This window comes from Salpingoeca rosetta (genome assembly GCF_000188695.1).
Source record: "Salpingoeca rosetta unplaced genomic scaffold supercont1.23, whole genome shotgun sequence".
Taxonomy (NCBI): Eukaryota; class Choanoflagellata; order Craspedida; family Salpingoecidae; genus Salpingoeca; species Salpingoeca rosetta.
The window spans coordinates 283,260-310,558 of NW_004754911.1; the positions used below are offsets into that span (position 1 = coordinate 283,260).

The 27,299-nt window shown below is 56.2% G+C and overlaps 8 protein-coding genes across 8 annotated transcripts in view; 5 read left to right on the plus strand and 3 right to left on the minus strand.

The window, feature by feature from the left end:
* Positions 1–1,140, plus strand: part of PTSG_08333 (heterogeneous nuclear ribonucleoproteins C) — a gene marked incomplete at both ends in the record, with an annotated part of 5,407 nt that extends 4,267 nt beyond the window's left edge. The window contains 2 exons of the mRNA XM_004990528.1: positions 335–492; positions 909–1,140. Of these exons, the coding sequence (XP_004990585.1) occupies positions 335–492; positions 909–1,140 (390 nt within the window). The remainder of the gene's footprint in view (positions 1–334; positions 493–908) is intronic.
* Positions 1,141–1,263: 123 nt separating this feature from the next.
* Positions 1,264–3,346, plus strand: PTSG_08334 (uncharacterized protein). Its single transcript, XM_004990529.1, has 3 exons — positions 1,264–1,776; positions 1,950–2,068; positions 2,529–3,346. The coding sequence occupies exons 1-3, from the start codon at positions 1,470–1,472 to the stop codon at positions 2,775–2,777; spliced, it is 675 nt and encodes a 224-aa protein (XP_004990586.1). The 5' UTR covers positions 1,264–1,469; the 3' UTR covers positions 2,778–3,346.
* An 813-nt stretch (positions 3,347–4,159) lies between these two features.
* PTSG_08335 (2-oxoglutarate/malate carrier protein) lies at positions 4,160–6,859 on the minus strand (the record flags this gene model as incomplete). Its single annotated transcript, XM_004990530.1, has 8 exons — positions 4,160–4,318; positions 4,536–4,675; positions 4,859–4,949; positions 5,339–5,429; positions 5,688–5,813; positions 6,076–6,156; positions 6,375–6,509; positions 6,786–6,859. The coding sequence occupies 8 exons, from the start codon at positions 6,857–6,859 to the stop codon at positions 4,160–4,162; spliced, it is 897 nt and encodes a 298-aa protein (XP_004990587.1).
* A 199-nt stretch (positions 6,860–7,058) lies between these two features.
* On the plus strand, positions 7,059–9,058 carry PTSG_08336 (uncharacterized protein). The gene is made up of 4 exons (XM_004990531.1): positions 7,059–7,345; positions 7,613–7,674; positions 7,893–8,028; positions 8,349–9,058. The coding sequence occupies exons 1-4, from the start codon at positions 7,247–7,249 to the stop codon at positions 8,580–8,582; spliced, it is 531 nt and encodes a 176-aa protein (XP_004990588.1). The 5' UTR covers positions 7,059–7,246; the 3' UTR covers positions 8,583–9,058.
* A 482-nt stretch (positions 9,059–9,540) lies between these two features.
* On the plus strand, positions 9,541–14,494 carry PTSG_08337 (transcription factor). Its single transcript, XM_004990532.1, has 6 exons — positions 9,541–10,143; positions 10,545–11,010; positions 11,332–11,564; positions 12,026–12,660; positions 13,012–13,152; positions 13,449–14,494. Exons 2-6 carry the CDS (start codon positions 10,684–10,686, stop codon positions 13,661–13,663), a joined length of 1,551 nt encoding a protein of 516 aa, XP_004990589.1. The 5' UTR covers positions 9,541–10,143; positions 10,545–10,683; the 3' UTR covers positions 13,664–14,494.
* Positions 14,495–15,901: 1,407 nt separating this feature from the next.
* PTSG_08338 (uncharacterized protein) lies at positions 15,902–20,389 on the minus strand (the record flags this gene model as incomplete). Its single annotated transcript, XM_004990533.1, has 4 exons — positions 15,902–16,091; positions 16,354–18,700; positions 19,209–19,315; positions 20,355–20,389. 4 exons carry the CDS (start codon positions 20,387–20,389, stop codon positions 15,902–15,904), a joined length of 2,679 nt encoding a protein of 892 aa, XP_004990590.1.
* A 2-nt stretch (positions 20,390–20,391) lies between these two features.
* PTSG_08339 (uncharacterized protein) lies at positions 20,392–22,183 on the minus strand (the record flags this gene model as incomplete). Its single annotated transcript, XM_004990534.1, has 4 exons — positions 20,392–20,474; positions 20,711–20,842; positions 21,038–21,230; positions 22,133–22,183. 4 exons carry the CDS (start codon positions 22,181–22,183, stop codon positions 20,392–20,394), a joined length of 459 nt encoding a protein of 152 aa, XP_004990591.1.
* Positions 22,018–27,261, plus strand: PTSG_08340 (3-hydroxybutyryl-CoA dehydratase). The gene is made up of 5 exons (XM_004990535.1): positions 22,018–24,536; positions 24,895–25,108; positions 25,408–25,787; positions 26,129–26,254; positions 26,549–27,261. Exons 1-5 carry the CDS (start codon positions 22,941–22,943, stop codon positions 27,050–27,052), a joined length of 2,820 nt encoding a protein of 939 aa, XP_004990592.1. The 5' UTR covers positions 22,018–22,940; the 3' UTR covers positions 27,053–27,261.
* Positions 27,262–27,299: the final 38 nt, after the last annotated feature.

The window sequence follows — 27,299 nt, forward strand, 5'->3', positions numbered from 1 at the left end:
ACACACACACACACACACACACACCACACACACACACATACACACACACACACACCACACACACACAGACACACACAAACACACACAAACACACACACATGTACACCACAATGACACTGTCAAGTTCGAAACACGCATGATGCACTCACACACACACATACACACACCACGCATGCGGTGCTTGGTTCCCTCCTGGCTGATTTGCGCTCGGTATTCCCCACCGCCTGCGTCGGCCGCGCCCCACTTCCTTCCCCATTGCCATCCCAACGGTGCCAACGTGAACCTTCTTTCCTCTATTGCATCCCGTCCAACTGTCGCCGTCGTGTGCCTACAGGCAACCGACAGCGCTGTGTCCGCAACCCCTGTCTCTGCCCTTTCCTACGAGCAGCCGCCCGTGGTTGCGTCGCCCGCCACACGCACGAATGCCCACACGCAGAGCCTGACTTCCCAGATTTACAAGATTCTTGGCCAGAGCACACCCTCTCCGCAGTCGTGAGTTTGTCTTGTCATCAACGAGTCGCCTGCTACCGGCGGTGATGAGAGCGACGTCGACACCATCACCGGGGGGGGGGGGCCGACAGCGGTGGTGGCGGCGATGTTGGTGTTAGTGGTGGTGGTGCAGATGGTCGTGGTGTCGGTGTTGGTGATGGTGGTGATGGTGACGAGGTTGTGCCCGCATCGGTGGCATCTTCTGCAGCCACGCTGTTTGTCGTGTTTCTCCTGCACATCACCGGTACCGCTGTTCACCAACACACACACACACACACACACACACACACACACGTGAACACACACATATGCACATGCACACACACATACACACACACATGCACACACATACACACACACACACACATGCACACACCGTCACGTGTAACTTCATGCCTTTCTTTCATTTCCGTGGCCAGGCCGGCGCCGCCTGTTCCCCACAGCACCGCGCCGTCGGACCCGCGCCTGCAGTCTGCACCGAATAGTGGCGGTGGCGGCGGCGGCGGGTATCGACCAGCACCCCGCCCAGCAGCACCGGGCACTGCTGCCGCGCACCAACGCACAGCGACAACGACCCAGGACGCGAGCATCGACCTTAACGACCCGGCCGTGCAGAACATGCTCAACGCGCTCCTTAGAGAGGCCAGCTGAAGAGGAGAGAACGAGACGAGAGAGAGAGTGTGTGCGTGTATGTGTGTGTGTGTATGTATGTGTGTGTTTGTGTGTGGTGTGTGTGTGTGTGTGTGTGTGTGTGTGTGTGTGTGTGTGTGTGTGTGTGTGTGTGTGTGTGTGTGTGTGTGGTACGTGTGTGTGTGGTACATGTGTGAATGTGAGTGCGTTGTACATGTGTTTGGTTGGTGTGGTTTGAATTTCGCGGCGCAGTTTCTGCCTCGCAACCCAAAAGCGACAAACCCAAACAAGCAATACAACGACCAGACTGCAAGCACAACCAACCAACCAAGGCTCACACAAAGCACGCCATGGCGTTGAGAAGGGGCAGGATAGCAGAGGATGAAGTGGTGGAGGAGGAACGCGGGCTGGCGCAGGGATCGTCACCTCAGAGACGCGGTCAGCATGCAAAGGGGGCGAGAAGAACCAAGGGCAAGGACGAGGTGAACTACGATGATGAGAGCGATGTGGAGGAAGAAGTGGTTGGTGGTGGACATGACAGGGATCGCACGCAGCAGCGTGGACGTCACGATGGAGCCACCAGCGACGACGATGACGACGGCTTGATTGAAGAGGAGGAGGACATGGACGACTCGCGCTACTACGAAGACGTATCACGTGAGTGCACCTGCATATCAGTCACGGTGATGATGGAATGCCGTGAGTGTGATGGTGCCTGTGGTTGTGAGTGAGCAGGGTTGTGGCCGTCGCTTCCAACGTTTTGGAGTCGCTGTACGTCTAACAACTTTGCGCTGTCTTCGGCATCTTTCCATCCACGCGGTCGTGTACAGCGATCCCCAAGCTGTCAGAGCTGCGGCTGACAGGGCTGCCAACGAACCGTACACACAACCGAGATGACATGCGACGCATCCAACGCGAAAACGTCATGCTCCTCGGCAAACTTGAAGAGGTGCGTGCGTGTGTGTGTAGTTGTGTGTGCGTGGTTGTGTGTGTGTGTGTGTTTGTGTGTGTTTGTGTGTGTGCGTGTTTGTGTGTGTGTGTGTGTGTTTGTGTGTGTGTGTGTGTGTTTGTGTGTGTGTGTGTGTGTGTTTGTGTGTGTGTGTGTGTGTGTGTGTGTTTGTGTGTGTTTGTGTGTGTGTTTGTGTGTGGTAGTGTGTGTGTGTGTGTGTGTGTGTGTGTGTGTGTGTGTGTGTGTGTGTGTTAGTCTGTGCGCGCGTGTGTATGTACGTGCGTGTGTGCGTGTGTGTATGTACGTGCATGCGCGTATTTGTGGTCTCCTCCACCCCCAGCCATTCCCCTTCCTTCACCCCTTTCTTCTCTTGCTCAGTTCTTGTGCAACCATTTGCACACAGCGTTCATGTCTCAAAGCATGTTCTCTCATCCACCACCACCGTCGCGTGTGCTCTTAGATCCAACGCAAAGGCGGGGCGATGGACACACGTCCGCACAAGTCGCAGAAGCACGTCGCATCTTCCAGCGTGAACCGGCGCAAACACCAGCGCGAAACCGCCAACCAGAACAAGGCGTTTCTCAAGCGCCTGCAAGGCGTCAAGAGCACCGTGCCAAAGCCAACATCGTCCAAGTCCAAGGCAAGGCCAGGGCCTCCACGCCAGAAGAAGCCTGCACGCAAGCTTGTGCAGCCCGAATGGAACGATTGAGAGCCATGATGGTAGTGAGGGCAGAGAGAGATAGAGAGATAGAGAGAGATGGTGTTGGTTTGGAGGATGGGGGAGGATGAAATGTGAAGAAAGGTGGAGCAGGGAGGGAGGGGGTGGTTGATGGTGCATGATGTATGCGAGAGAGTGTGTCGTATTGTGTGCGTGTGTGCGTGTGTGCGTGTGTGTGTGTGTGTGTGTGCGTGCGTGTGTGTGTGTGTGTGTGCGTGTGTGTGTTGTGCACGTACGTGAAGACACGCGAGAGACAGAGAGTGTGTTGTGCACAGCTTGCGTGTGCGTGTGCACATGGTTGGTGTGTATTGCACCATGAGGAACCTCTCACTGTTCCCGCATTGAGTGCGAAGACGTTTCCGGATTTGCATTTCTATCTGTGCTGAACTTACGCTTTCTGCTGCCTGTTTGAAACTTGGTGATACAGTTGTTACTGCCATCCTTTGCACTCCACCGTGTGAGTTGCCTTGCTTTGTAGACATTCATGCCCTTTTGTTGTGGACGTGGCCATCACTGGCATTTGCCAGTGAACGCACCCATATCATACAATTCTTGCCGTGCGTTTGAGAGGTGATTGTTGCAAGGCAACGTGACAAGAAACACAGGGAACACAACAAGCGACACACACACACGCATACACACGCACACACACACACACACACACACGAACACACACACATGCACGCACGCACACACACACACACGCATACACACGCACACACACACACACACACACACACACACACACACACACACACACACACACACACGTACACACACACACACACACACACACTGCTCTTTACTGATGGTGAAGGGTTTATCTCGGTACGGTTGCATCCACCCCCCAACACGGCACGCAATATACACCTAGAGCACACACGCACACAAGCTGCACACGACACGCACGCGTGCATGGTTGACTACGACAAAATCAGCAGGCTGCTGCTGTAGGAACGCGAAGCAGCAAACATAAAGCAGGTGAGCAAGCAAGGGAGACCAAACACAAAAAGAATGTCATGCGTGCGTGCTTGTCAGCAGGGCACAGTGCAACAAAAACGAATTGTGGCGCTGTTGTCCGGAATAAAAGCACAGGTGGAGGCAGCCGCGGGATGACGGAGTGCAATGACGGTCGCATCGGCCACACAAAACAGAAACACACACACACACACATACACAGGTACGAAGATGCGCAAGCATACAGGTACAGACACATATCACACATACACACACGCACACACACATACACACAGGTACAGACACATATCACACATACACACACGCACACACACATACACACAGGTACAGACACATATCACACATACACACACACACATGACAGACACAACAGCAAAGCACGTGACAGCACACAATCAGGCGGCGATTGTGTTGTAGGCTTTGTTGAGTTGCTCCAGAATGATGAATGTGAGGACGGTGTGTGGGCCGAGACGTGCGTAGTACGGAAGGAAGCCCTTCCACAGGGCAAACACACCTTCCGAACGCACAATGTGCGACGCAACGTGCAGTGGTCCCTGATGCACATGTGGTGTGGTGTGTTTTGTTGTGTGTTTGCATGTGAATATGCATCTTCTCGCCAGGACTGGCCAGACAACATCAACAAGCAGCGTTGGCTCACCTCCAAGCAAGTCATCGTACATGCAGCCAACCAATCAACCGACAACCGCACACGCAAGCAAGCAATCGTGCAACACAGCAATAATTGCGCATGCAAGTAATCACGGCGCGCACCTTGAATTCGGGGACCCCATTGACGTAGTTCATGTTCTGGATGCGCGTCTTGAGAATGTCCACGGGCATGCTAGCTGCCGTGGTGGCGAGCCCGCTGACCATGCTTGCGCTGAAGTGCAGCCCAATCCCGTCAAGCTCAACTGGGGGTTGGGTCGTTCGAGGAGAGGAGGGGGAAGGGAGTTGGATGTGCATTGTACATTGGTCGAGTCGCGTGTGAGCACAGAGAGCAACTTGTTGCAAACACAAACTCGCACACAAGGTGCACACAGGCAAGATGCATACGCACACGCAGGATGCACACGCAGGATACACAGGAGGCGCACATGTTTGCTTGATGACTTGCTTGGCCTGCGTATACGTGGCGAGTTGAGCTGCGTTGACAACCATTGCGCGGGCAACTGTGGGGCCGCATCCCTACGCACATATGTGTGTATGTGTGTGCGTGCGTGCGTGCGTGCGTGTGTATGTGTGTGTGTGTATGTGTGTGTGTATGTGTGTGCGTGCGTGCGTGCGTGTGTGTGTATGTGTGTGTGTATGTGTGTTGTGGCTTTGTGGGTGTCGGTCAAGCAAAGGGGCGTGATGTAACGCAAGTCCACAGCACATACATACATACATACATACAGACACACACACATACACACACACAGACACACACAGACACACACACACACACAGACAAACATACATACAGACACACACACACACAGACACACAGACACACACAGACACACACAGACACACACAGACACACACACACACACACACACAAACGCAGCAGCATCAGCATCGGCGTCGGCACGTACCCGCCAGAGGGTCAGGACGCCTTCCTCACGGGCGATGCGGGAGAGAGCGTTGAAGACGCTCGTGTATCCACGGCGCTCAGCAGCTGGCCGGCTGTGTGCGCACATGTGCAGACACGCGGGTATCAGAGTGAATGAGTTAGACATGCACACGGAGGGACAGGAGGAGGGGGAGAGGGGGGGGAATTGTTTGCTTGTGTGACATGCAAGTGTGTTCGTGTGAATGTGTACATGTTTCAGTGTCTCGCATGTGTATATGTGCGTGCGCGTGAAACGTGTGTTCATGTACAGAACTGGCAGGTGTTCTGGAGCACGTGTCTCTCTCCATATACATCACTTGCGTACAGCGCACCTTCCATCGGAGGACATACGGATGAGTGCAATCTCGGCGGGAGTGCCGACAACGGCGCCAACAGCACCGGCTGTCAGCCCAATGCCGGCCTTGGACGCAAACGATAGCTCCCCGTCGCTCGCCGTCCTGGCAATATGTGTGTGTGTGTGTGTGTGTGTGTGTGTGTGTGTGTGTGTGTGTGTGTGTGTGAGTGATTGAGTGAGTGCGAATGGGTGGGTGAGTGAGCGAGTGAGTGAATGAGTGAGTGAGTGCAAATGGGTGGGTGAGTGAGTGAGTGATTGAATGAGTGAATGAGCGAGTGCGAATGGGTGGGTGAGTGAGTGAGGGAGCCATCGAGGCAAGGGATGACGCCAGGACCAATCCTGCTCAGCAGGCTCAATCAGCATACATGGCCTTGTCGAGGAGCATGTTGTAGACGCCGAGACGGGTGGTTGTGTACGTTGCCTGTCGTAGCAGGCCCGCAGACAGGCTGGTATGGGAGACGAGACACGTGAATGGGAGTGGAAGTGATGGAAAGGTTGGCAGGTAGGAAGGAGGTGCGGAAACACATGCACAGATACAAACACACACATGCCCACGCAGACAAACACATACACGCACACACAGACAGACACAGACAGACAGACAGACAGACAGACACACACACACACACACACACACACACAGACACACACCACCACCACCAACCCAGTATAAAGGGCGAGTGCGCCTTCTTGTTTGATGACGTTACCGACGATGGTGAAAAAGCTCACGCGTCCCCCAGCCACCTGCATCCTGTTCTTGAGCAAGTCCAGCGGCTGCACGAAGAACGTGGCACCCATCCTATCATGTGTGTGTGGGGGGGGGGCAGGTTGCATGAGTGAAGCGCAGCGTCATTGAGCCGGTCCGTAACGGCCAAGCAGATAACACAGACACACACACAATTGCAGATAGACAGAGACAGAGCCAGAGCCAGCCAGCCAGCCAGCCAGCCAGACACACACAGACACAGCCACAGACAGACACAGACACAGACACAGACACATAGACACACAGATGCACACAGACAGACACACGCCATCAAGCAAGGTCCTCCCCTCTCTCTTCCAACCATCATACCCGGCAAGGCCGCCAAAGGCGAACTTGGCGTAGTTGGGCGGCTGTTGCTTCTTCTGCTTCATCACGGCAGCCATGGCGTGCAGCGGCGGGGTGCTCGGGTGTGGTGGCAAAGAAGGGCAAGCGAAGGCCAAAGCAGCAAAACGTTGCAGCACAGGCCTGCCAAGCAACGGTGAACAATGGGTGGTGCAGTACTGGAATGTGTGGTGCGTGCCTCTACATCCACCCCTCGTGCACTCTCTTATTGCTTGCTGCTGTTTGATGGTTGATTGATTTTGAAAACTCGCGCCCACACACACACACACACACGACTGAGTCGACCCTGAAGCAGCTGCTGTCGCCTGCGCTGCTGTCACCTGCCCGCCCCTCCGCGGTGTGTCGACGGCACTCCTTGTGTCCTTGCGTGGCTCGCTTACTCTCCAGTCCAGTTCAGTCCAGCCCTCGTCCTCGTCCTCGCTGCAGCGATGATCTACAACTTTTACCTGTACAATCGCCAAGGCGTTTGTTTGTATCAGAAGGACTTGAAGCGAGGATCGAAGCAACAACGCAGCGACACAGACAAGGTGTTTGTGCGTGTGTGTGTGTGTGTGTCTGTGTGCATGTATGTGTGTGCATATGTGTTTGTGTGTGTCTCGCACCCTCTTTGTCAGTGTCTCGCACCCTCTTTGTCAGTGTCTCGCACCCTCTTTGTCTGGGTCTTGCTCTCCTTCTCTCTTCTCTGCAACCTCCCTCGTTTGGGTGCACGCTTGCTGGATGAGTCGCGGCTCTTGTGCACCTGCTCACACACACACACTGTGCATATTGCATGTGCTCGTGTTCCCTTGACGCAGTTGCTGTATGGCCTCTTGTACTCGTTGAAAAAGTTCGCAGAGAAGATCTCACCCAACGACAAGTCCGTCACAGCGCGTGCCTTGTTCCACGCACTTGTTGTGCTTGTTGTTAGTTCGTTTGTTGTTGGGTCATCGACCACGTGCGCACACACCCGCACACCACCTGCTTGATGTGGGCACACGTTTCTCTTTCACCCCCCCCCCACCACACACACCCTTTTCCCCCATACCCCTCACCCCCTCACCCCCTCCCTCTCTGCTCACGCTCACATGTGAGCAGGAAGCGGTTTCGGTCATACAAGACAGCGACGTACAAGTTGCACTGCTTTGAAACACCAACCGGGCTCAAGTTTGTCATGTGCACCGACCTCTCCGTCGGCAACATTGACCGCGACCTCGAACACATCTTCGCACACGTGAGCGAATGGCATCGCTGTGGCTGTTGCAGTTGTTATTGCTGCAGTTGTTGTTGGTAGCGAGAAGCCCTGCTGCTGTGTTTCACTCGGTGCATGCATGCTCTCGTGTGTGTGTGTGTGTTTGTGTCGCCACCTTTCCTGTAACCCATGCACACACACACACATACACACACACACACACACTCGCACACACACACACATTCACACTCGCACACATCACACACACACACACACACACACATTCACACTCGTACACATCACACACACACTCTCTCTAACAACACATGCATTCACATACATCACATCGCAACCGATGACAGATTTACGTGCCGCACGTGGTGAGGAATCCCCTGGCGGAGCTCCACGTGCCAATGACACCAACAACTACAATGCAGCCATTACCATCCTCATCATCATCATCAGGGAAGGAGGAGGAGGCTTCAGATGCCGTGACGGCGACACAGCTACAGGAGCAGCAAGTGCAAGCGGCAGCAGCAGCGTCTGGGTTTGATGCTGCCCTCTCAGCCTTTCTCTCCTCCCTCAAATACTACTAGCCTGCGTGCGTGCAGGTGCGTATGGATGTGTTTGTGTGCGTGTGTATGTGTGCGTATGGGCGCGGGTGTTTGTATGTGTGTGTGTGTGCGGGTGTGTGCGCGTGTGAACACGTGTGTGTGCGCGTGTGAACACGTATATGAGAGTGTGTATATGTAAGTTCTCTCCCTTCTTCTTTTCTTGCCCCCTCTGCCCCCCTCTTCTTCTGTCTCTCCCTGTCTCCCTTTTGCCGTTTTCTTCATTCTTCCCATTCCCCTCGCCCCCCCCGTCTTCCTGTCTCCCTTCCCCGTTGTCGGCGCCCCCTCGCATGATGTGCACACGCGTCTACATTTTAGGCAGGTGTTACTCTTCCCCTTGTTGCATTGTTGTTATTCTCAGTGCTTTCCCTCATTTGTTTTGATGCCGAGCTTCTGGCGTCTCCATTGAAGCATGTCAATGTACACGATGATCTTTGGTGTTTTGGTCGTTTGTATGCATGTGTGCGTTCGTGACAGAGCGACAAAGCGACGGAGCGGCAGAGGGATAGGCAGACAGACACACACACACAGACACACACAGACACACACGCGCACACACATCACACACACACACACAAACAGACACACACACACACACACGCACACACACACAAACAGACACACACACACACAGACACACACACAGACACACACACACACACACACACACACACACACACACACACACACACACACACACGCACACACACACACACACACACACACACACACACACACACACACACACACAGACACACACATCACACACTACGTTTTGTGTTGTCTTTTCCTTGATCTGTTTTTCCCCCAGTTTTGGCGCGCTGGCGGCACTGTCTTGGCGACGAAAAATTTCGCGCTCAGCTGATTAAAAAATTCGCAAAACACAAAAGAAAAAAAAAAACGACGCCCGCCCCGTCCTCTTCCCTTGCTGTGCGGAAAAACCGTCGTGCTGTGCCCGTTGCGTTGCCTTTCCTCCCATCGCCTTGCGCCTGCTGCTCGCGCACGTAACAGACACCAAGCCACACGCCACACACAAGCCACACAAGCATCGCTCTCCTCGCCACATTCCACACACTCCCTCCATAGCATCACCATCCTCCTTTTCCCTCCTGCCTTCCCCCTCTTCTTGCCTCTCCTTCCGTGCTCTTGTTCTGTTGCCCTTCCTCCACCCCGCCACCTTTCCATTGCCGCACCCTATCCGCATTCGCTGCCCTGACCTGTTCCGCCCATATCCAACCACACACATACACACACATACACACACACACACACACACACACACACACACGTGTGCCGTCTTGTCTCTGCGCGTGATCCATCCGGTTTTGGTCTGGTGTTTCGTGTTTGGTGTTTGGTGTTTGGTTCGTGGTGTTTCGTTCGCCACACCACGCACAACCCTCCTTCTTCCATCTCTCGCATACCAGCGTCCACGACAGCCCCCCCCCCCCACTTGCGTGCTGCCTCCCCCTCCCAAATCTCCACCGCCGCATCCACAAGTGTTTCGCGTCCCACACACACCGCCTCCCATCATCGGCTGTTGATAACGGTACGGTGCGTGTTTCATTCTTTTGCTCCTGTTTGGCTGTTTCCACACTCATCGCCCACAGGACCTTCTCCGTGTGTGTTTGTGGTTGCTTGCCTGCTCTCGTGTGTTGCTCCCTTCTCGTCCTCGGCAGTTTTTCTGTCAGCCCCCTCTTGTGTTTTGTCAGCCCTCGGCGGCCTCCCCCCTTTTCCTTTCCACACCACACCAACGTCTGCACCAACAACACCCAGCACCAACGCTCGCATCAGCATCAGCATCAGGGCTATCAACCATTTCATACAGTCCAGCATCACCATCCCTTCTCTTCCTTTGTCTCTGATCCCCTCCGCTCACGGCCCACATCACGTCGCACACACACGCACGCACGTCTTTTTCCTTTCGCACGGTCCGTTTCGCATTCATAGCAACCGCACATCAAGCCAATCCACAGCTCCCAATCAGCCAGACGAGCAAGCCATCGAGCGATCCATCCATCCATCCACCAGCATCGCCGAATCTGCAATCAACAACGCATACCCGCCATCCACGCATTTCATATCGACGATGAGCAAGGCTGGCAAGCGTGAGACGGGTGCCGCACGTGCGGGCCCGTTTGTCACCGCCCTCAAGTCATGGACGCCAGAGCAAGTCCGCGCCGGGCACACCCTGGAGGACCTCGTGCAGCGCGTCATGGAGGTGCAGATGCAGAAGCAGTCCAAGTCGTGGCTGCCGGAGGAAGACACCATTCTTCGTGACGCCATCACCCTCTACGGCACCGACAACTGGTCTGCCGTCTCAAACCTGTTTTATGCCCGCTCGCAGAACCAGTGCCTCCAGCGCTGGGAGAAGATGCACAACCCGACCATCCAAAAGGGCCCATGGACCAAAGAGGTGCGGGCTGTTGATCCGTGATCATGACGATAGATGGGCTGTTGTGCTTTGGTGCTTTGATGATGGTTGGAGATGTTGCCATGGTGGGTGTGCTCTGCAACTGTTACTTTGCATTTGCAGCATTGTTGTGTGTGTTTTGCGGTTGTTATTGCAGTGCCATGGCTGCACCACTCGTGCTTGCATCACTCCTGTGTACCTTCATCACTCATGCATGCGACGACCGACACACACACACACACACACGCACACACACACACACACACACACACACACACACACACACACACACACACACACACACACACACACACACACACACAGGAGGATACCCTCCTGCACCAGTTGGTACAGGAACACGGCGCAAAGAACTGGTCAGAGATTGCCAAGAAGATGAAGACACGCGTGGGCAAGCAGTGCCGCGAGCGCTGGCACAACCACCTCGACCCCTCTGTGAAGAAGGGCGCCTGGTCAGATGATGAGGAGCGCATCCTATTGGATGCCCACAAGAAGCTCGGCAACAAGTGGGCAGAGATTGCCAAGCTTCTCCCCGGAAGGTGTGGGCGTGGTTTGATTTGAATGCGTGTTTGTGTGTGTGTGTGTGTGTTTGTGTGTGTATATGTGTGTGCGTGTGTGTGGTGTGTGTGTGTGTGCTTTTGGATTCTTGTTTACATTTTTGTTTGTATGTGTGTATGCATGCGTGCATGCATGTGTGTATCCTGTTGAATCAAAATGACTGTTCCGTCCTGCTGGTGCCCACTTCCTGTGCTGTCATCCCCCCCCCAATCTTCCCGCTGTTTCTCCTTTTCTCCGGTGTTGCATCCGATCCGGCGCACCCCTCCCCCGTCACACACGCTCACGCACACACACACACACATACACATACACACACACACACACACAAACGCGCACATACATATACACACACACGCACATGCACACATACACATATACACATATACGCATACACACATGCACACATACACACACACACACACACACATACACGCTTGAACAGGACGGACAACGCCGTGAAGAACCACTGGAACTCCAACATGCGCCGCCGCAAGCTGCAGAAGCAGCGCGAGCAAGAGGCCGCCCGCACCGGCCTGCCCATGCGCCAGTCACGGTCCACATCGCACCTCGGGCCCATCCTGCGCGCACCCGACTTTATGGTTGACGGCCCCAAGATGAGCAAGGAGGCGGCAACAGACCAGCAAGGCGCCTTCATGCACCACCACGTCTACACTCCACAGAACGCAGACGAGCAGACCGCGCACACCCTCACCCAGCTCTCCGCAGCGTCGGCAGCCGCGTTCTCCTCGTCCACAGCAACACCATCATCATCATCGTCGTCATCATCGCGACGGCGCTTCTTGAATCCGCGCCGGCCACGCCCCTCGTTCAGCATGGACAGCAACGACAACACAGACAACGACGATGCCTTTGAGGAGGAGGAGGAGGGCGCTGATGCGTTTGCAGATATGGTGGACACAGACGGCCGGCCCTGTGCGAAGAAGTCGCGAAGCGCATCCACGAGCAGAGCACCCCGCCCCGCGCATCGCCGTCGCAAGCGCGCGTCCCGCTCCGCCCGCAGCCGCTCAGAGTCTGACGCCGTGCTGCCACCGGGACCAAAGGGCAAGGCTGGCTTCGGTGCGTGCTGTTGCTGCTGTGATTGCGGCTGTGGTTGTGGTTGTAATTGTGATGCTAAGATGGTAAATTTGGTTTTGGTTGTGAGTGTCGTTGTGGTTGTGGACGTGGTTGTGGTTGTAATTGTGATGCTAAGATCGTAAATTTGGTTTTGGGTGTGAGTGTCGTTGTGGTTGTGGACGTGGTTGTGGTTGTGCTGTATTGTTGCGCTTGAGTGGTCATTTCTTCAACACACGTGGGGCCTCCATTCCATGCACAACGGCCTACGCAACACCACAAGCAGACAGAATCATGCCTGCTTCATGCCCCCGCAAATTATTCTTTCCTCACTCTGTTGTCTTGTCCCCAATGCAGTGTTCCCGATGAACCGGTCCATTTCTCCGTCGGCGACAGACAGCGGATCAGCGGACAGCGACAGCTCGCTCTCCCCTGCCAGCGATCATCACGGCAGCAACGCAATTCAGGTCCTCGCACACGCCGCCCGCTTCCTGCAAGGTAAACATATTTGCTTGGTTATCCGTCTCCGTCTTCCATTTGCATCTGTTGTTTGTTTGTGTCAACACACATACAGACACACACACAGCCACACACACACACACACACACACACACACACACGCAGACACACAGACACACACACACACACACGCACACACACAGACACACACACAGACAGACACGCAGACACGCAGACACAGACAGACACAGACAGACACACAGACACACAGACAGACAGACTCACACGCACACGCACGCACACAATGTCTTCCCCCCCCCCACTTCTCTCACCAGACCACGAGCCTGAAGCCGCAAGACGCGAGCTGATGCGATTGACACTCGGCGAAACGACTGTCGACGTGGTGGAGGCGCTGTCGCTATTGCACGAGGGCCCAAACGGCAGCCTGCGCCGTGCCTCTGCCCCGTCCAGCACGTTTGGGTCCACCACCTCCCTGTGTGACCAGGAGCGCGATGCGTTAGAGGGAATCACTGCACTGGCTCACAGCTAACGCTGCAGCGCACACGTCCTTTGTTGTGTGTTACTTAGCTCGTATGTTCTCTCCCACACACACACTCTCTCCCCCTTGCTATCACGCCCCTCTATCTCTTCGGCTGGCCTTTGTGTCACCGCATTACACACACCGGTGTTGGTTTTGCGGCTTGCGCGCTTGTGCGCACGCACGCACGCATTGACCCGGCAAGCTTCTCCGTTTCCTTGTTTCCTCGTGTCCAAACCAACTCGCGCTGTTGCGGTGTTGCTCTCATCGCCATCACCATGGCCATCATCTTGTTTAGGTATCTAGGGTTCCATTGATTCCACGTGTTTGCTTCAGCCTCCGCCCCCTTTTCTCTCGTGTATGTTTCCGTGGCTTTGCAGTTTCCTCTCCTATTTGTCTCGACTGGTTGTTCTTATCCGATTGCCTCGCACATGCTCGTATCCTCGTTTCCTTCCTACAAGTGCATTGTCTGTTTGTTGTGCATGTAGTCATGAAGGAGTTTGATGGGGTTGTGTGTGTGTGTGCTTGTTTGTCAATCAAGTGTTCCTGTGCATGTGTGTGTATGTTGCTTTTTTCGATCTTAGAAAGCCATGAAGGCGCGTGTCTTTCCGTGTGTTTGTTCGCTGTTCCAGCGATGACTTGATTTGATGAAATTTTACAGTTCGTGCCTTCCCCCTTTGTCTCTTCGTCATTGTCACGTCTGCGCCCACATCACCACCCCCTTTGCTTCAGCCTTGTTTGATTGACGTGTGCTTTTGTTACGCGCGTGTGTCCGTGGGTCGTGCTGGTGTGTCTTTGACATCACGCTCCAACGTGGCAAGCCATAATAAAGTCGAAACGGTTCAATGACATCATGCGGAAGATTGTGTTGCTTGTTGTGTGAAGTGGTGTGTGCGTGTGTGTGGTAGCGGTGTGACATGATGGTGCATTGTGTTATGTGTTTGGTGCGAATGTGCGCGTGCGTTGGGTGATGCGATGTGTGCTCTGTGTGTGTGTGATGTGCGCGTTCATCCTGGTGCGAGTGTACATCATCATCATTGCTCTTAACATTGGTTCATACTTTCTTCAACTGTCTGGCGGGCGCTTTGCTGCTCAATTGCAATCCCATCTCGGTGTGAATTTGTTACATTCCGTTTAACTCATTCAATGCGACCATGAAACATGAAGCAGCAACCAGCCTTGAACGCACACGCGCACACGGGAAATGAAATAAGTGAATCGTCCAACAGAAACAAAAACAGGAGCGTGTGTTGACAGCACACCACACGTGTTCAACTAGCCACCAGCCACAGCGCTTGGGCAGAACAATAGCTTGAAAGTTTGGCGGGCGTAAGCGACGCGGGGCAAGAGGAATGAACGATGCAGGCATCACGTGGCGAGCGAATACAAACACGAGGGCACCCACACATCAGGTGATATGAAGAGAACAACAGTCTCATCGTGTGTGTTGCGTGTGAGCTGGGAAGTTGTGTTATGTCACAGACAAATGCACACATGGGCGGGAGAATGAGTAACCATGCTCACAACTTGGCAAAGGGGGAAAAGGGCAAACGCTGCTGTGAGCGCGGCTTGCGGCAAGTGGCGGCGCATCACATCATACAGCGCACGCACACATACCGCCACACCACGCCAGCACAACCAAGAGGGCAAGCAAGATGCTTTTGGAACTGGGGGGGGGGAGGTGTAGGGGACGAGAGATGGGGTAGGACGAGAGATGGGGTAGGGAGGGAAATGGTAGGAGCCGTAAGAGGAAAAGGCAGAGAGGAGGGATGGCAAGCAGAGAAGCAAGGGGAAAGAGGGAGACAGAGGGGGTTGGAGGTGCACTGGTCAGAAAGCAGGCGACCAGCACCCCTCAGTCAGCATTGCATAACATTAAGACTGCTGAAACGACTCGTGATGAACACAGAGACGTGTGCAGTGTGTGTTAGGATGTGTTGGCAGTTGCACACATTGGTGAGAAGACAAGAGTAACGCTTCCAGGCCATGTCATAGAGAAGAGAGGTTTGGAGTGGGTTTGGAGTAGAGAAGAGGGGTTGGGGGGGGGATTGAGGGAGCAAGGGAGGGAGCAAGGGAATGTCACAGACACGAAAGAGGGAGAGAGAAACAATTGAGGGTGGCGAAAAACGAGGGCACACGCCAGACACGAACACATGGTACAACCACACACACACACACACTGTACAATCACATGCATACACACTGCACATCCACATGCATACATGAACAACCACTCAAGAAATGGGTGTAGCCTTAGGCCCTGACGGGCTTGACAGGCACGCTCGGTAGCTGCAGGCCACAGCGGCCACACTCCTTGCCAAGGTCTGCGTGGTGGGGCACGTAGCGGCACTTTGGGTTCGGGCAACGGAACATGAGCTTGTGGTAGCGAAGGCCGCATGCGTTGCAGAAGTAGCGGTTGTCCACCTCGCGCCACACGGGCGTTCTGTGAACGGAAGGAAGAGAAAGAGAAAGGGGAAGGGGAGGGAGGGAGGGTTGAAGGTGGATGTGTGAGCGTCAAGCGGAGGGAACGTGCAGTCATGCAAGGGCATGCGACTGAAGCAGGTGCATGCACACAACAACAACAACAACAACAACAACAACAACAACAACAACAACAACAACAACAACAACAACAACAACAACAACAACAACAACAACAACAACAACAACAACAACAACAACAACAACAAGTACAACGAACGCACTTTGTGGTCTTGCACGAGTCGCAGACTTTCGATGCGTTCCTGCGGCCCATGTGCGGCGATGTGGAGAGCTTGTGCAGCTTGGGCTCCTTCTTTGCAATCTGCAGCAGCTGTCGCAGTGAGGGTTCAGGGATGACATCAAAGTTGACGGTGAACACGGCCGACTCTGCGCACGGCTGCACCGCCGCTGGGTGGCGGTCGGCAATGAGCTGTGCCATCTTCACCACACTCTCACGCGGCATTGTCTGCATGTGCGTCTGCAGCAGCCGGCGGGGGTCGTTGCGACGAACGCGCTGCTGCTGCTGCTGCTGGTGGCCACTGCTGTTGTTGGAGGCGCTGCCACCGCGCTTGCCACCGCCACTGCCGCTGTTGGTTCCCCGCTTCTTGTTGCCGCGCGTCTTGCTGTTGCCAGTGCTGCCGCTGCTGCTGGGTGTCTTCTTTGCGCGCTTTGTCTGCGGTCCATCGCCATGACCACCGCCATGACCATCGTCGTCATCACTGGCGGCGCTACCGTCATCGTGGTCGTGTCGCTCGTCCATCATTTGGCCGCCACCGCTGCCGTCGCAATCGCCGTCACACGCCGTGTCGTCGTCGTTGTCGTCGTCGTCGTCGCCGTGTTGGTGTTGCCTGCAGGCACGATGCGCAAACTGGGATGCTGTGGCGGCGCTGTCCACAAATGCCATGTGCGGTGGGATGGCATGCTCACCAGGTGGGGATACGGACACACCCACGGGGAAGGAAAAGTCTGGCGCATCAAAGCCAACCAGGCCACCCATGCCTGCGGTGGCGGCGGTTGTGCTGGGCGCGATGGTGGCGGCGGTGTTTGCGCCCGAAGCCGATGGCATGCCCTGCCCGTACTCTGCAGCAGCAAGGTCGTCCGTGAGGAAGTCGAGATTGTTCTCGTTGGTGGAGAACGGGTTGTTGGTGTTGCCCAGATACATGTTCATGGGCGGCATCATGTCTGCCGTGCTTGATGGCGCAACACCGCCATGCAGCGGCGGCACATCGCTCGGCAGCGTCGTCGCCGTCATCATCGGCCCGGCACTCGTGACGGCACGCGCGGTGGGGGTTGTTGTTCCGCTCAGATGCAAGGGCAAGTCGGATGGGAAGCCGCCCGGTGATGCCATGGCCATCATGCCACCGCTACCGCTGTATCCACCGTTGACGTCCCTGCCCATGGCCTTGGTGGTGTTGCCGTCGTCGTTGGTGTCGGCCTCGTTGTTGATGGCAGCAGCAGCTGGGGTTCGGCCCTGCGGGCTGCTGCCGAACGCGTCCAGCATGCTGCCATCTGTCGCCATCGACGTGACGGCGTTGCATGACGTGGCCGGCGCCGTTGTCGTCCGCATCGTCGTCGTCGAGGCCGTGGTCGTGGTCATCCACGCATTGCCGCCGCCGTGCAGCAGAAACGGCTGGTCCATGGCAGACGCAGGCGGCACGCGCGTGGCGGCTGTTGTCCGGCCCGCGCTCGTGTGCACCGGGGTGAGCATGGCATCGTCGCACATGTACGTGTCCATGTCATTGGTATACTGGCGGTATGCCCCGCTGTCATCGTCGTCGTCGAGTCCAGACGACAGCAGCGACGATCCGCTGTGCCTGGCGCCGCTGCTTGCGATGGCGGTTGAAGTCGCGGTTATAACGCCACCGCGGTCGGCATAGTCGCAGCCACCATCGCGGTTGTCATTGTGGTCGTTGTGGTCGTGGTCGTGGTCGTCGTTGTCGTGGGTGGTGCTGGCTGGCGGTGGGGACGCGGGCTCGTGTTCGGCAACATCCGAATCGTGCTCGTCATCGGTTGCAGGCATGCTCGCACCGCCGCCGACGGAGAAGTTGGTGACCCCGTCCTCCTGCAGCAGCGCCTGTGGAAACCCCATCTCGCTCGATGCTGCGTCGTCGTCGTCGTCGTTGTCGTCGTGGTGGTCGCACTCGTTGCCTTGAGCGTAGAAGCTGTTGTGGCAGTGGTGGGTGCTGCTGCCGTTCAGGTCGCTGCGGTCCGTGGCGATGGCGGTGATGGCGGAGGCGGGGTTGTTGGCGGGGTTGTTGTTGCTGTTGATGTTGTTGCTGCTGCTGCTGGGCGAAATGGGGCCAGCAAGGTAGGTGCTGCTGTCGGCGTGGTCGTGCGACTCAAGTTCAGGGAGAGCAAACACTTCGTTGTCGTCGTGTTGCCGCTGGAAGAACTGCGCCAAGTCACGCACTGACAGCCTGGTCCCGCTGTTGCCTTGGGAGGCGGCCCAGCTGACAAGGAACGCGTAGAGCGCGCTGGGACCCGCTGCCGTTACGTCTGACGAGAGGCGGTCAAGCGATGGCTCCTCTGCGCAGGGGAGGGCGAACGTTGGCGCTGTAGCTATTGGTGCTGCTGTTGCCGTTGCAATGAGAGGTGAGAGGTGAGAGGGGATTTGAGGAAGGGGGGGGAAGGAATAAGCGAAGGGAGGGCGGGTGGAATGGATGGAAGAGGAGCGTGCGCCCGCGTGTGTGTGTTAAATCGAAGCGCGTGGGAATGAAGGCGGAGGTGGACGTCCGTGTGCCAAGTGGAGGGATATGATGTTGCAAGGCGAGGTGGCAGCGAAGCAATGGGCCGGGAGGGGGGGGGGGTGAAGCAAGAGAGAGGGTGAGTGGGCGAAGTAAGAGCCATATGTGAGGATGAGAAAGAGTGATGATGGTGGCATGCAAGACTGGGATGGGTGGGTGAGGAAATCAAGGGAAGGGGGAGGCTGAACACCAGAGCAGGCGAGGTGCATGTGTGTGTGCGCATATGGGTGTGCGTGTGTGTGGCGGTTCGTGCGCTGAATACCATGCAGACACACACACACATGCACACAGATGAGGAAGCGCAGTGGGTAACGTGCAGGCAAGAGGGCACTCACGAAGGCAGGATGCCGGGGTGGGCTGGTATTGGTTGGTGTAGCAGGGGGCTTGTGGAAGGGAGGTGGTCTCGAGGTGGGTTGCATGGGAAATGTGCGGTGGCGAGAGCCTGTGTTCAAGTAGCGGAAAGCGGAAGCACATGCGAGGGGGGGGGGAGGGCAGCCGAGAGAACAAACGCAGGAGGAAGAATAAAGGAGAGCGGTTGTGGAGGAGGAGGAGGTGTTGTGTGATGCAGTGCAATGGGTGCGCGCGTACACAGGTGTGTGTGTGTGCGCGCGGTTGAAAAAGAGCGGTTGGTGGAATCAAGGTGGAGATGCAACAAGTGTGTGCGTGTGTGGGAGCGGGGGGTGGAGGTAAGAGACGGGTGAAGGCAGCACGCAGAACGAAGAACGCAAGGGGGAGAGGAGGAGAGCGTTTGGGTGTGAGCAGGTGGGTGCGTGTTAAAATGGGTGGGGATATGTGTGTGCGTGTAGGCGCTTGCATGCATCGTAGGTAGGGTGTGCGTAGGTAGGCTGTTCGTGAAACACCCAATACACGCGTGTTTCGCCAAGGGGTTTGGGCACGAAAGCGATGGAACGGAAGGGAGAGAGAGCAGGGAAGGAGGGCAGGAGAGAGAAGGAGAGAGAAGGAGGGAAGAAGGAGAGAGAAGGAAGATGCAAGGGAAGAAGCCAACCAGCCGCCCTCAGACGGGATACAAACACTCGGCGGCACGCACGCGCCCAGCCAAGAATAGTAACGGCAAACACACACGCTTGCTTGCGTGCTGTTGGCGTGGCTTGCGTGCGCGTGCGCGTGTGTGTATGTGCGTGCGTGCGTGTATGTGTTACGTGATGTGTTGGATGTGTGTGTGTATGATCACACACACACACACACACACACACACACACACCAAACACGAACACAACACCAAACACAAACACGGAAAAGCAAACAAAGAGAGAAGGGAGAAAGAAGGGCGCACAAGGGCTGTGCTGCTGTGGTGCTGTGGCGGCGCAGTGCTGGGTGCAACACACAGAACACACATGAAAGAGCACACGAGCCCATCTCTGCCTCCTCTCCCGAAACGAATGCAAGGGGAGCGGAAGGAGAAAAAAAAAAGAGAGGCAAAACACAAACAAACCAACATGCACATGAAATTGGTTACGTGCCTGTGTGAGTTGCGTGCTGCTGCTGGGTGGTCCATGTTTAGGTCTTCTTGATTTGGGGGAGGTTGTGCTCGTGGGAGAAGGTGAAGTTGGGCGATGACAGGCGAATGCGACAAAGGCCAACTGCCTCGGCACAACGCGGCGTATTGTTCGCCCGCCACGTGTGTGCGTGTGTGGCTGTCTGTGTGGCTGCGGGTGTCCTGCGCTGAGCTTGATATGGGGGACGACGGAACAACGGCTGGGACAAGGGGAGGCTGTTGAGAAGCGGCTCAAGGGCTCAGCTGATGTGTGCAGTCCAATGGGGAATGAAATGGGGAAAGGGAAAATGACAAACGCCAGGGTTGCGTGGGGTTGTTGACGTTGAAGCTTTTGTCGAGCTGTGGTAGAGAGCTGCTGCTGCTGCTGCTGCTGTGGATCGACGGAAGGAAAGAGCCGATTTGATGCGGTCTTGGTCGGGCTGCTCTTGCTATTGTTGCGGTCGCTCGTAATCTCTGCTCCAGGGTCGGTTTGTTTGGGTTTCGACAGGGAATGGGGGGGGGGGGTTGTCGATGTTGTCTCTGTGTATGTGTGCGTATGTGTGCGTATGTGTGTGTGTGTGTGTGTGTGTGTGATCGGATCAGCTGATTAACTGAGGCGAGGGGTGAGCGTGTGCCCTGCTTGCTTGCTTGTTTGCTTGCTGTCGTGACTGATGGCGTGCAGATGTGTGCTGCAATGTAGCGAGGTCGGGAGGGCGGAGACGGGGGTGTTGTCGCGATCGGAAAGTGCGGGAAAATGACCACGACTGGGATCGACGTTTGGTACAACCTGCTGCAGGTTCACGAGCACGAGCTTGGGGGTGTCGTCGAGCTTGCTTGCGCGTTGTTGTGGGTTGTGGAAGTGCTGCCAAATGCGTGATGATGGGCAAAGAAGCAAACAAACATCAACGGGCACAGGCACAGAAGCAAAAAAAGGCGAGCAAGCAAGCCGAAGAGAACAAGGGGAAGTTTCGGCTGCCTTCGTGTTCACGAAACACAAGCAACCAACGCCGACGCAAGCACACATGCAAGAAGTCGTCATCAATGCACTTGCCCTGCACAACAGCACAAAGCATGTCAGCAACCCCACATCAACAAAACAAAACAAACCTTGCTTGCCTGCTTGCTTGCTTTCACTTCACCCGACTGGTGGGGTTGCTTGCTTTACTCGCATGCATTGCTCAACCGTTCAACCATTGCACCACCCTTCATGATGACAGCCAGGCAGGTAGGCAGGTAGGCAGGCAGGCAGGCAGGTGGCGATAGCGCCAGAAAGCGCATGCAGGTATGCTGTGAGCATGCAATCTGCGTATGCCCCTTTTATCTGGCTGCTCTGGCTTCTTTGGCGTTTTGCTGTGGTGGTTGTGTCGTGCGTCAGTCACGTCATGCAAGTCCCTTGGTTGTTTGCTGTTGTGTTTGCTGTTGCGTTGCTGTTGTGTTTGCTGTTGTGTTTGCTGTGTTTACATTGTTCCAGCGTGAGCAACGTGCGGAGGTGCAAGCAATCGTGGATGACGTGTGGGCATATAGCCTGGGTCGCGAGGACAACTCGTGGTTCTGCCTGCCTGTTTGTCTGTTATTGCACGATTGTTGTGTGCATGACGCAACGCGGTAGTACCAATACATTTTGTGCTGTTGCAAGCAGCTACCATTTGTCCTCTGTGCTGCTGGCACGCAAGCAAGCAGACAGGTCTGCACCGTCCGTGGTTGCCTTTTGTTTGGTTGTTTTGGTTGTTTGCTAGTCAAGCGCTGGTGCCTCCCGCCTCTTACCCTCCCTTCCTCGACAACGGAGTCACTGACGCCAATCCCGCCCAGTTTCATTTCAATCGAGGTACACGCGTGCGCAGTGGCGCTTTGTTTGATTGTTTGGTTCGTGTGTCTGTTTGTTGTTTGTTCGAGCAGTGTTGTGTAGTGTGTTGTGGCCCGTGTTGCTGGTTGTGGCCCGTGTTGCTGGTCCACACGGCATTCACTGATGACCACCAGCAAGGCGGGCGCAATCTGGCTGTGAATGTTGTGACGACCGCTGGTGAAGCTGCCAACTCCTCCAAGAAGGAAGTGCGGTGGCCACTGTCCACTTCCCGCCGAAGGCTCCCTGGACTCTTGGTTGATTTGTGTTGTTCAATTTGAGACGTTAGGTGGCTGGACAAAGAACATCACCCACCCTTTACAAACAAACACCCTTTGCATGCACAAGCACACACATATGTGTACGCACGCACACGCGCACTTCCTCAGCAACCAATCCTAGCTTGCGGGGCAGTGTTTTTTTTTTTCGCCCACCCATCATCACAACGCAATCAGCCTCGATCGTACATCAAGCCCACACTCGACCTACACCCCTCCACACACATTTGTGCATACACACACACACACACACACTTGTACTCACTCGCTCACCTATTCACACACACACACACACACGCACACACACACACATACACACACAAACACACACACGCACAAACACCCACATACACCCACATACACCCACATACATACTCTCTCCCTTTGTTTTGTTTGGCCTCAGCAGTGCTTGCAGCAGGAGCTGCGTTGCTCCCCCCCCGCAATACGTATCAAAATGGACCCTCGATTGCCAAGCCTACCGCCGGCGGTGCACGTGCGTGAAATCCAGGTCGACCTAGCACAAGCAAGCACCGCGGGCCCATTTGAACACGCGCAAGGTGCTGCGCGGGCGCTGGCCATCATTCTCGACACGCCGGCAAAGCGCGTGAATGTGCTGGACGAGGCGACCGTGCGGGCCCTCGGTGATGCCGTGACACAGGTCGCACAAATCATCGCTGCAGCGCCAGCAGCAGAAGTAAGTGCGATCAACCGCAGCAGCGGCAACCAAGCCACCACCACCACCAGCAGCAACACCACCAGCAGCAGCAACAACAGAACAACAACAGCACCCGTGGTCGCGGTTGTGTTCTGCTCCGGCAAACCCGACTCCTTCTGCCACGGCGGCGACGTCAAGCTGCAGCAGGGCATCGGCAGCGAAGATGACGCGCGCGCCGCGGTCGCTAGCCTCAAGCGCGTTCTCCAGGCCATCGAGGACCTGCCCGTCCCCACCATCTGCTACATCAACAGCGTCACCCTGGGTGGCGGGCTGGAACTGGCGCTCGCGTGCGACTACCGCTTCGCCGCAGACACCGTCAAGCAGATTGGGCTGCCCGAGGTTAACATTGGCCTTCTCCCCGGTGCTGGCGGGTGCGTGCGCCTGCCCCGCCTCATTGGTCTCACCGCAGCCATGCAGCTCATCCTTCCAGGCAAGCTCATATCCGCCCACCGCGCGAAGAAGCTTGGCGTCATCACAGATGTTGTGCCCGCTGGTGGCCGCAGCAGCGGCAGCAGCAGCAGCAACAGCAATGGTTCACGCGCATCTGCACACCCGTGGACCTGGGTTGTTGCCCCATCGCCATCATCATCGTCATCACCATCGCATCCTCCGCAAGAGATGGTTGCGCACTTGTCCGCGCGCGTGTACCGCCTGCGTCGGCTGGGCGCAAGCAGCAAGTACCCACGGCACGTGACTGGCAACACGTGGCTGGAGAAACAGATTGCGTACAGCATGGCTGTCAAGACCATGGACAAGACTACCCACCGGCTGTACCCTGCGCCATATCGCCTGCTGGACGTGGTCATGCGCTGCTGGGACGCACCGTACACGCGCGCGTTTGACATTGAGACAGAAGGGTATGTAGCGCTCGTGTGCACGCACGAAGCCAAGGCGCTCATGAGCCTGTTTGCCGGCCGCAGCGACCTCAAACACGAGGCAGCAGCCCACTTCCACGCCACCGACACCAAAACCGACACCACCACCACCACCACCAATGCCACGGTGGATCGTGTGCTTGTGCTTGGCGCAGGCCACATGGGTGGAGGGCTCGGCCAGCACCTGCACGCGTGTGGGGCGGAGGTGCTGTTTTTCGATGCCATCGAGGCGGCGCTGCCGCTGGCACGGAAGCGACTGGCACGGCTGTACATGGGGTCGAAGCGGCGCCCCCGCATGTCTCAGCAGGAGGCAGACCAAAAGGTTGCCTCTATCTTCATGTCCACGGACCTTGACGCCTGTCTCGCTGCGCTGTGCGAACCGGCACCCCATATCCGCCACCGCGTCGTGCTCGAGTGCTCGCCTGAAGACATCGCCATCAAGCACAAGCTCATTGCCAAGGTCGGTAATGGCGGTGGTGGCGATGGAGTGGGGAGAGGAAATGTGGAGGATGAATTGGGTTAGGGGGGGGGGAACGAAGGGGTGGGTGACCTTGTCGTGTGATGGCATCTCGTCGTGCTGTCAGAGATGGGTTTTTTTTTGTGTGTGTGTGTGTGTGTGTGTGTGTGTGTGTGTGTGTGTGTGTGTTTGTGTGTGTGTGTGTGTGTGTGTGTGTGTGTGTGTGTGTGTGTGTGTGTGTGTGTGCGTGGCTGTTCATTTCGTGTGTCCACGACGCAATCGCCGTAATCGCCCGCAAACACCGCCCCCACCCCACACAAACACAACCGCTCTCGCGCCATTGTTGTCGCTCGTCGAACAGGTGTTGTCGCACGATCCTTCGCTCATCTTTGCGAGCAACACGTCATCCATCCCCATCCACCGGCTCGCGGCCGCTGTCGACCAACGCCTGCGCACCAACGTCATTGGTTTCCACTTCTTCCATCCCGAGGGCAACATCACGCCTGTTGTTGAGATCATCCCCATCCGCGGCGTCACCAGCAATGCAACCGGTGCCGCCATGGTCCAGCTCGCAGGTATACGCAATGCAGCACGATGTGATGCACCTGTGCCGGGAGTGGTGAAGAGCGAGGGAGTGGAAGGACTGATGATGGCGCATGTGTGTGTGTGTACGTGTGTGTGTACGTGTGTAGCTGTCTCTCTGTCTGTCTCTGTCTGTCTGTCTGTCTGTCTGTCTGTCTGTCTGTCTGTCTGTCTGTCTGTCTGTCTGTCTGTCTGTCTGTCTGTCTGTCCCACTCCCCGAGCGTCAAGCACCACGAGCACTCACATGTCGTTCCGCCAACCGCCACCAACGCAATCGTCCACGTGCGTATAGGTGTGATGAAGAAAGTGCCTGTGGTTGTGGGCGATGCGCCTGCGTTCCTGCTGAACCGCATGAGTATGGCGTGGTACGCAACCGCCGGCGCTGCCGTCGTCCTTGGTGGCGCATCAGTCCAGCGCATTGATGGCGCAATGAAGGACGCTGGTTGCATCACGGGGCCCTTTGCCGTGCTGGACTCCATCACCTTCTCCACCGCCATCAAGGTGTGCGAGTGCATGATGGGCATGGTGGGTGATGGCGCCGTTGGTGGGCGTTACCTCCTCCACCTCCTGCAGAATCTTCAGATGGCCGGATGCACGGGCCGTGTCGCCACGGGCGACAGCGAAGGATTCTACCTTTACCGCAACGGCGTCAGTCTCGGCGTCAACCCAAAGGTCAGGCGCCACCGCGTTGTGGGCAATGCATGTATGGTGTGTGTGGTGTGTGAAGGATGTGTGTTGTTTGTGTGTGTATGGCGTGTGTGTGTGGTGTGTGAAGGATGTGTGTTGTTTGTTGAGTGTGTGTGCGTGAAGTGGATGTCAAGTACATGGGAGTGCGTGTATGACGTGCCTGTATACAGTCATGGCGGTTGCGTCCGTCCCGCCACCGTGTACCTGCCGCCACCGACGTTGTTCACGTGTTTCATTCCCGTGTCAACTGTTTGTGTTCCCGCCCTTCTCATGTGCTTCATGACATCGTCCTCGTTTCCACATCATCATGCTTCTCCAATCGTCAGGTCAAGAGCGCGGCGCAAGCAGCGCGTGTCCGGATTTCGGACCCGGCGTCCACCAACGTTGCCCGCATGCAACGCCTCTCCACACAGGATGCCACTGAGCTTCTCCTCTTCTCAACCGTCAACCAGGCGAGTGTGTGCGTGTGTGCGGGTGCGTGTTTGTTTTTGTGCATGTTCGCGTGTGTATTTGTTTTTGTGTGTGTTCGTGTCGTGGTGTTGCGCTGTTTACACGTGTGCTCAACTGGCGCGCGGTTCGTCTTGGTGAGATGACATTTTCGTCTTCACACACACACACACACACACACACACACACACACACACACACACACCTGGTTTGCCCTTCATCAAACTGCCCAACTCCGCACGTGAACCGTGCTCACCCACGCCTACTGCAACCACTTGCAACCGCTTTGATCTCTGCAGGCGTGCGACCTGCTTGACAGCGGCGTTGCTGCGAGCGCGCGCGACGTGGACATGCTTGCAGTGCTTGCGATGGGGATCCTGCCCCGGTACGGCGGCATCATGGCATATGCGGATGTGTTTGGGCCGGCGGCGATCGTGGAGCGACTGGAGCACTTCAAGCACCAGCTGCCACACATCACCATCTCACCCTACCTGCGTAAACTCGCCAAGCAGCAGCGCGAACACACACCAGCAGCAGACAGCAACGCCGGCAGCAGCAGCACCAAACACGAGACTGCATCCACCACTGCCGCAACCACTGCCAGCATATCATCGCCACCATCATCGTCACCGCCGCCTGCGTATGTGTTCCGCCCCGACCTGCGCGGCATGCGTGGCCCGCCATCGGGTGCCGGCCGCGTGTCTTCGTGGTCCCCGGCTGCTGTTGGCGCCGCTGATGCCGCCATTGCCGCTGCTGTTGCCGCAGCGTCAGCCTGGCTCATCAAGCTCACCGCCAAGCTCTGATGCGGTGTGTGAAGCTGTGGTGGTGTGCGTGTGTGTATCTGTGTGTGTGTATCTGTGGTTGTGTCATTTGGAGATGCGTGTGTGTCGTTTTGCACGTCCTCGTTGGCTTCCTGCACCGTTGTGCCCTCGTTGACGACTTTATCACTGCTTTTCCCCAAGTGAGTGCATTTGCACGGCGGTTCAATTAAAGTTACAAGCAACACAAGCAATCCACTCGAGAATGTCAGTCGGCACACACACACACACA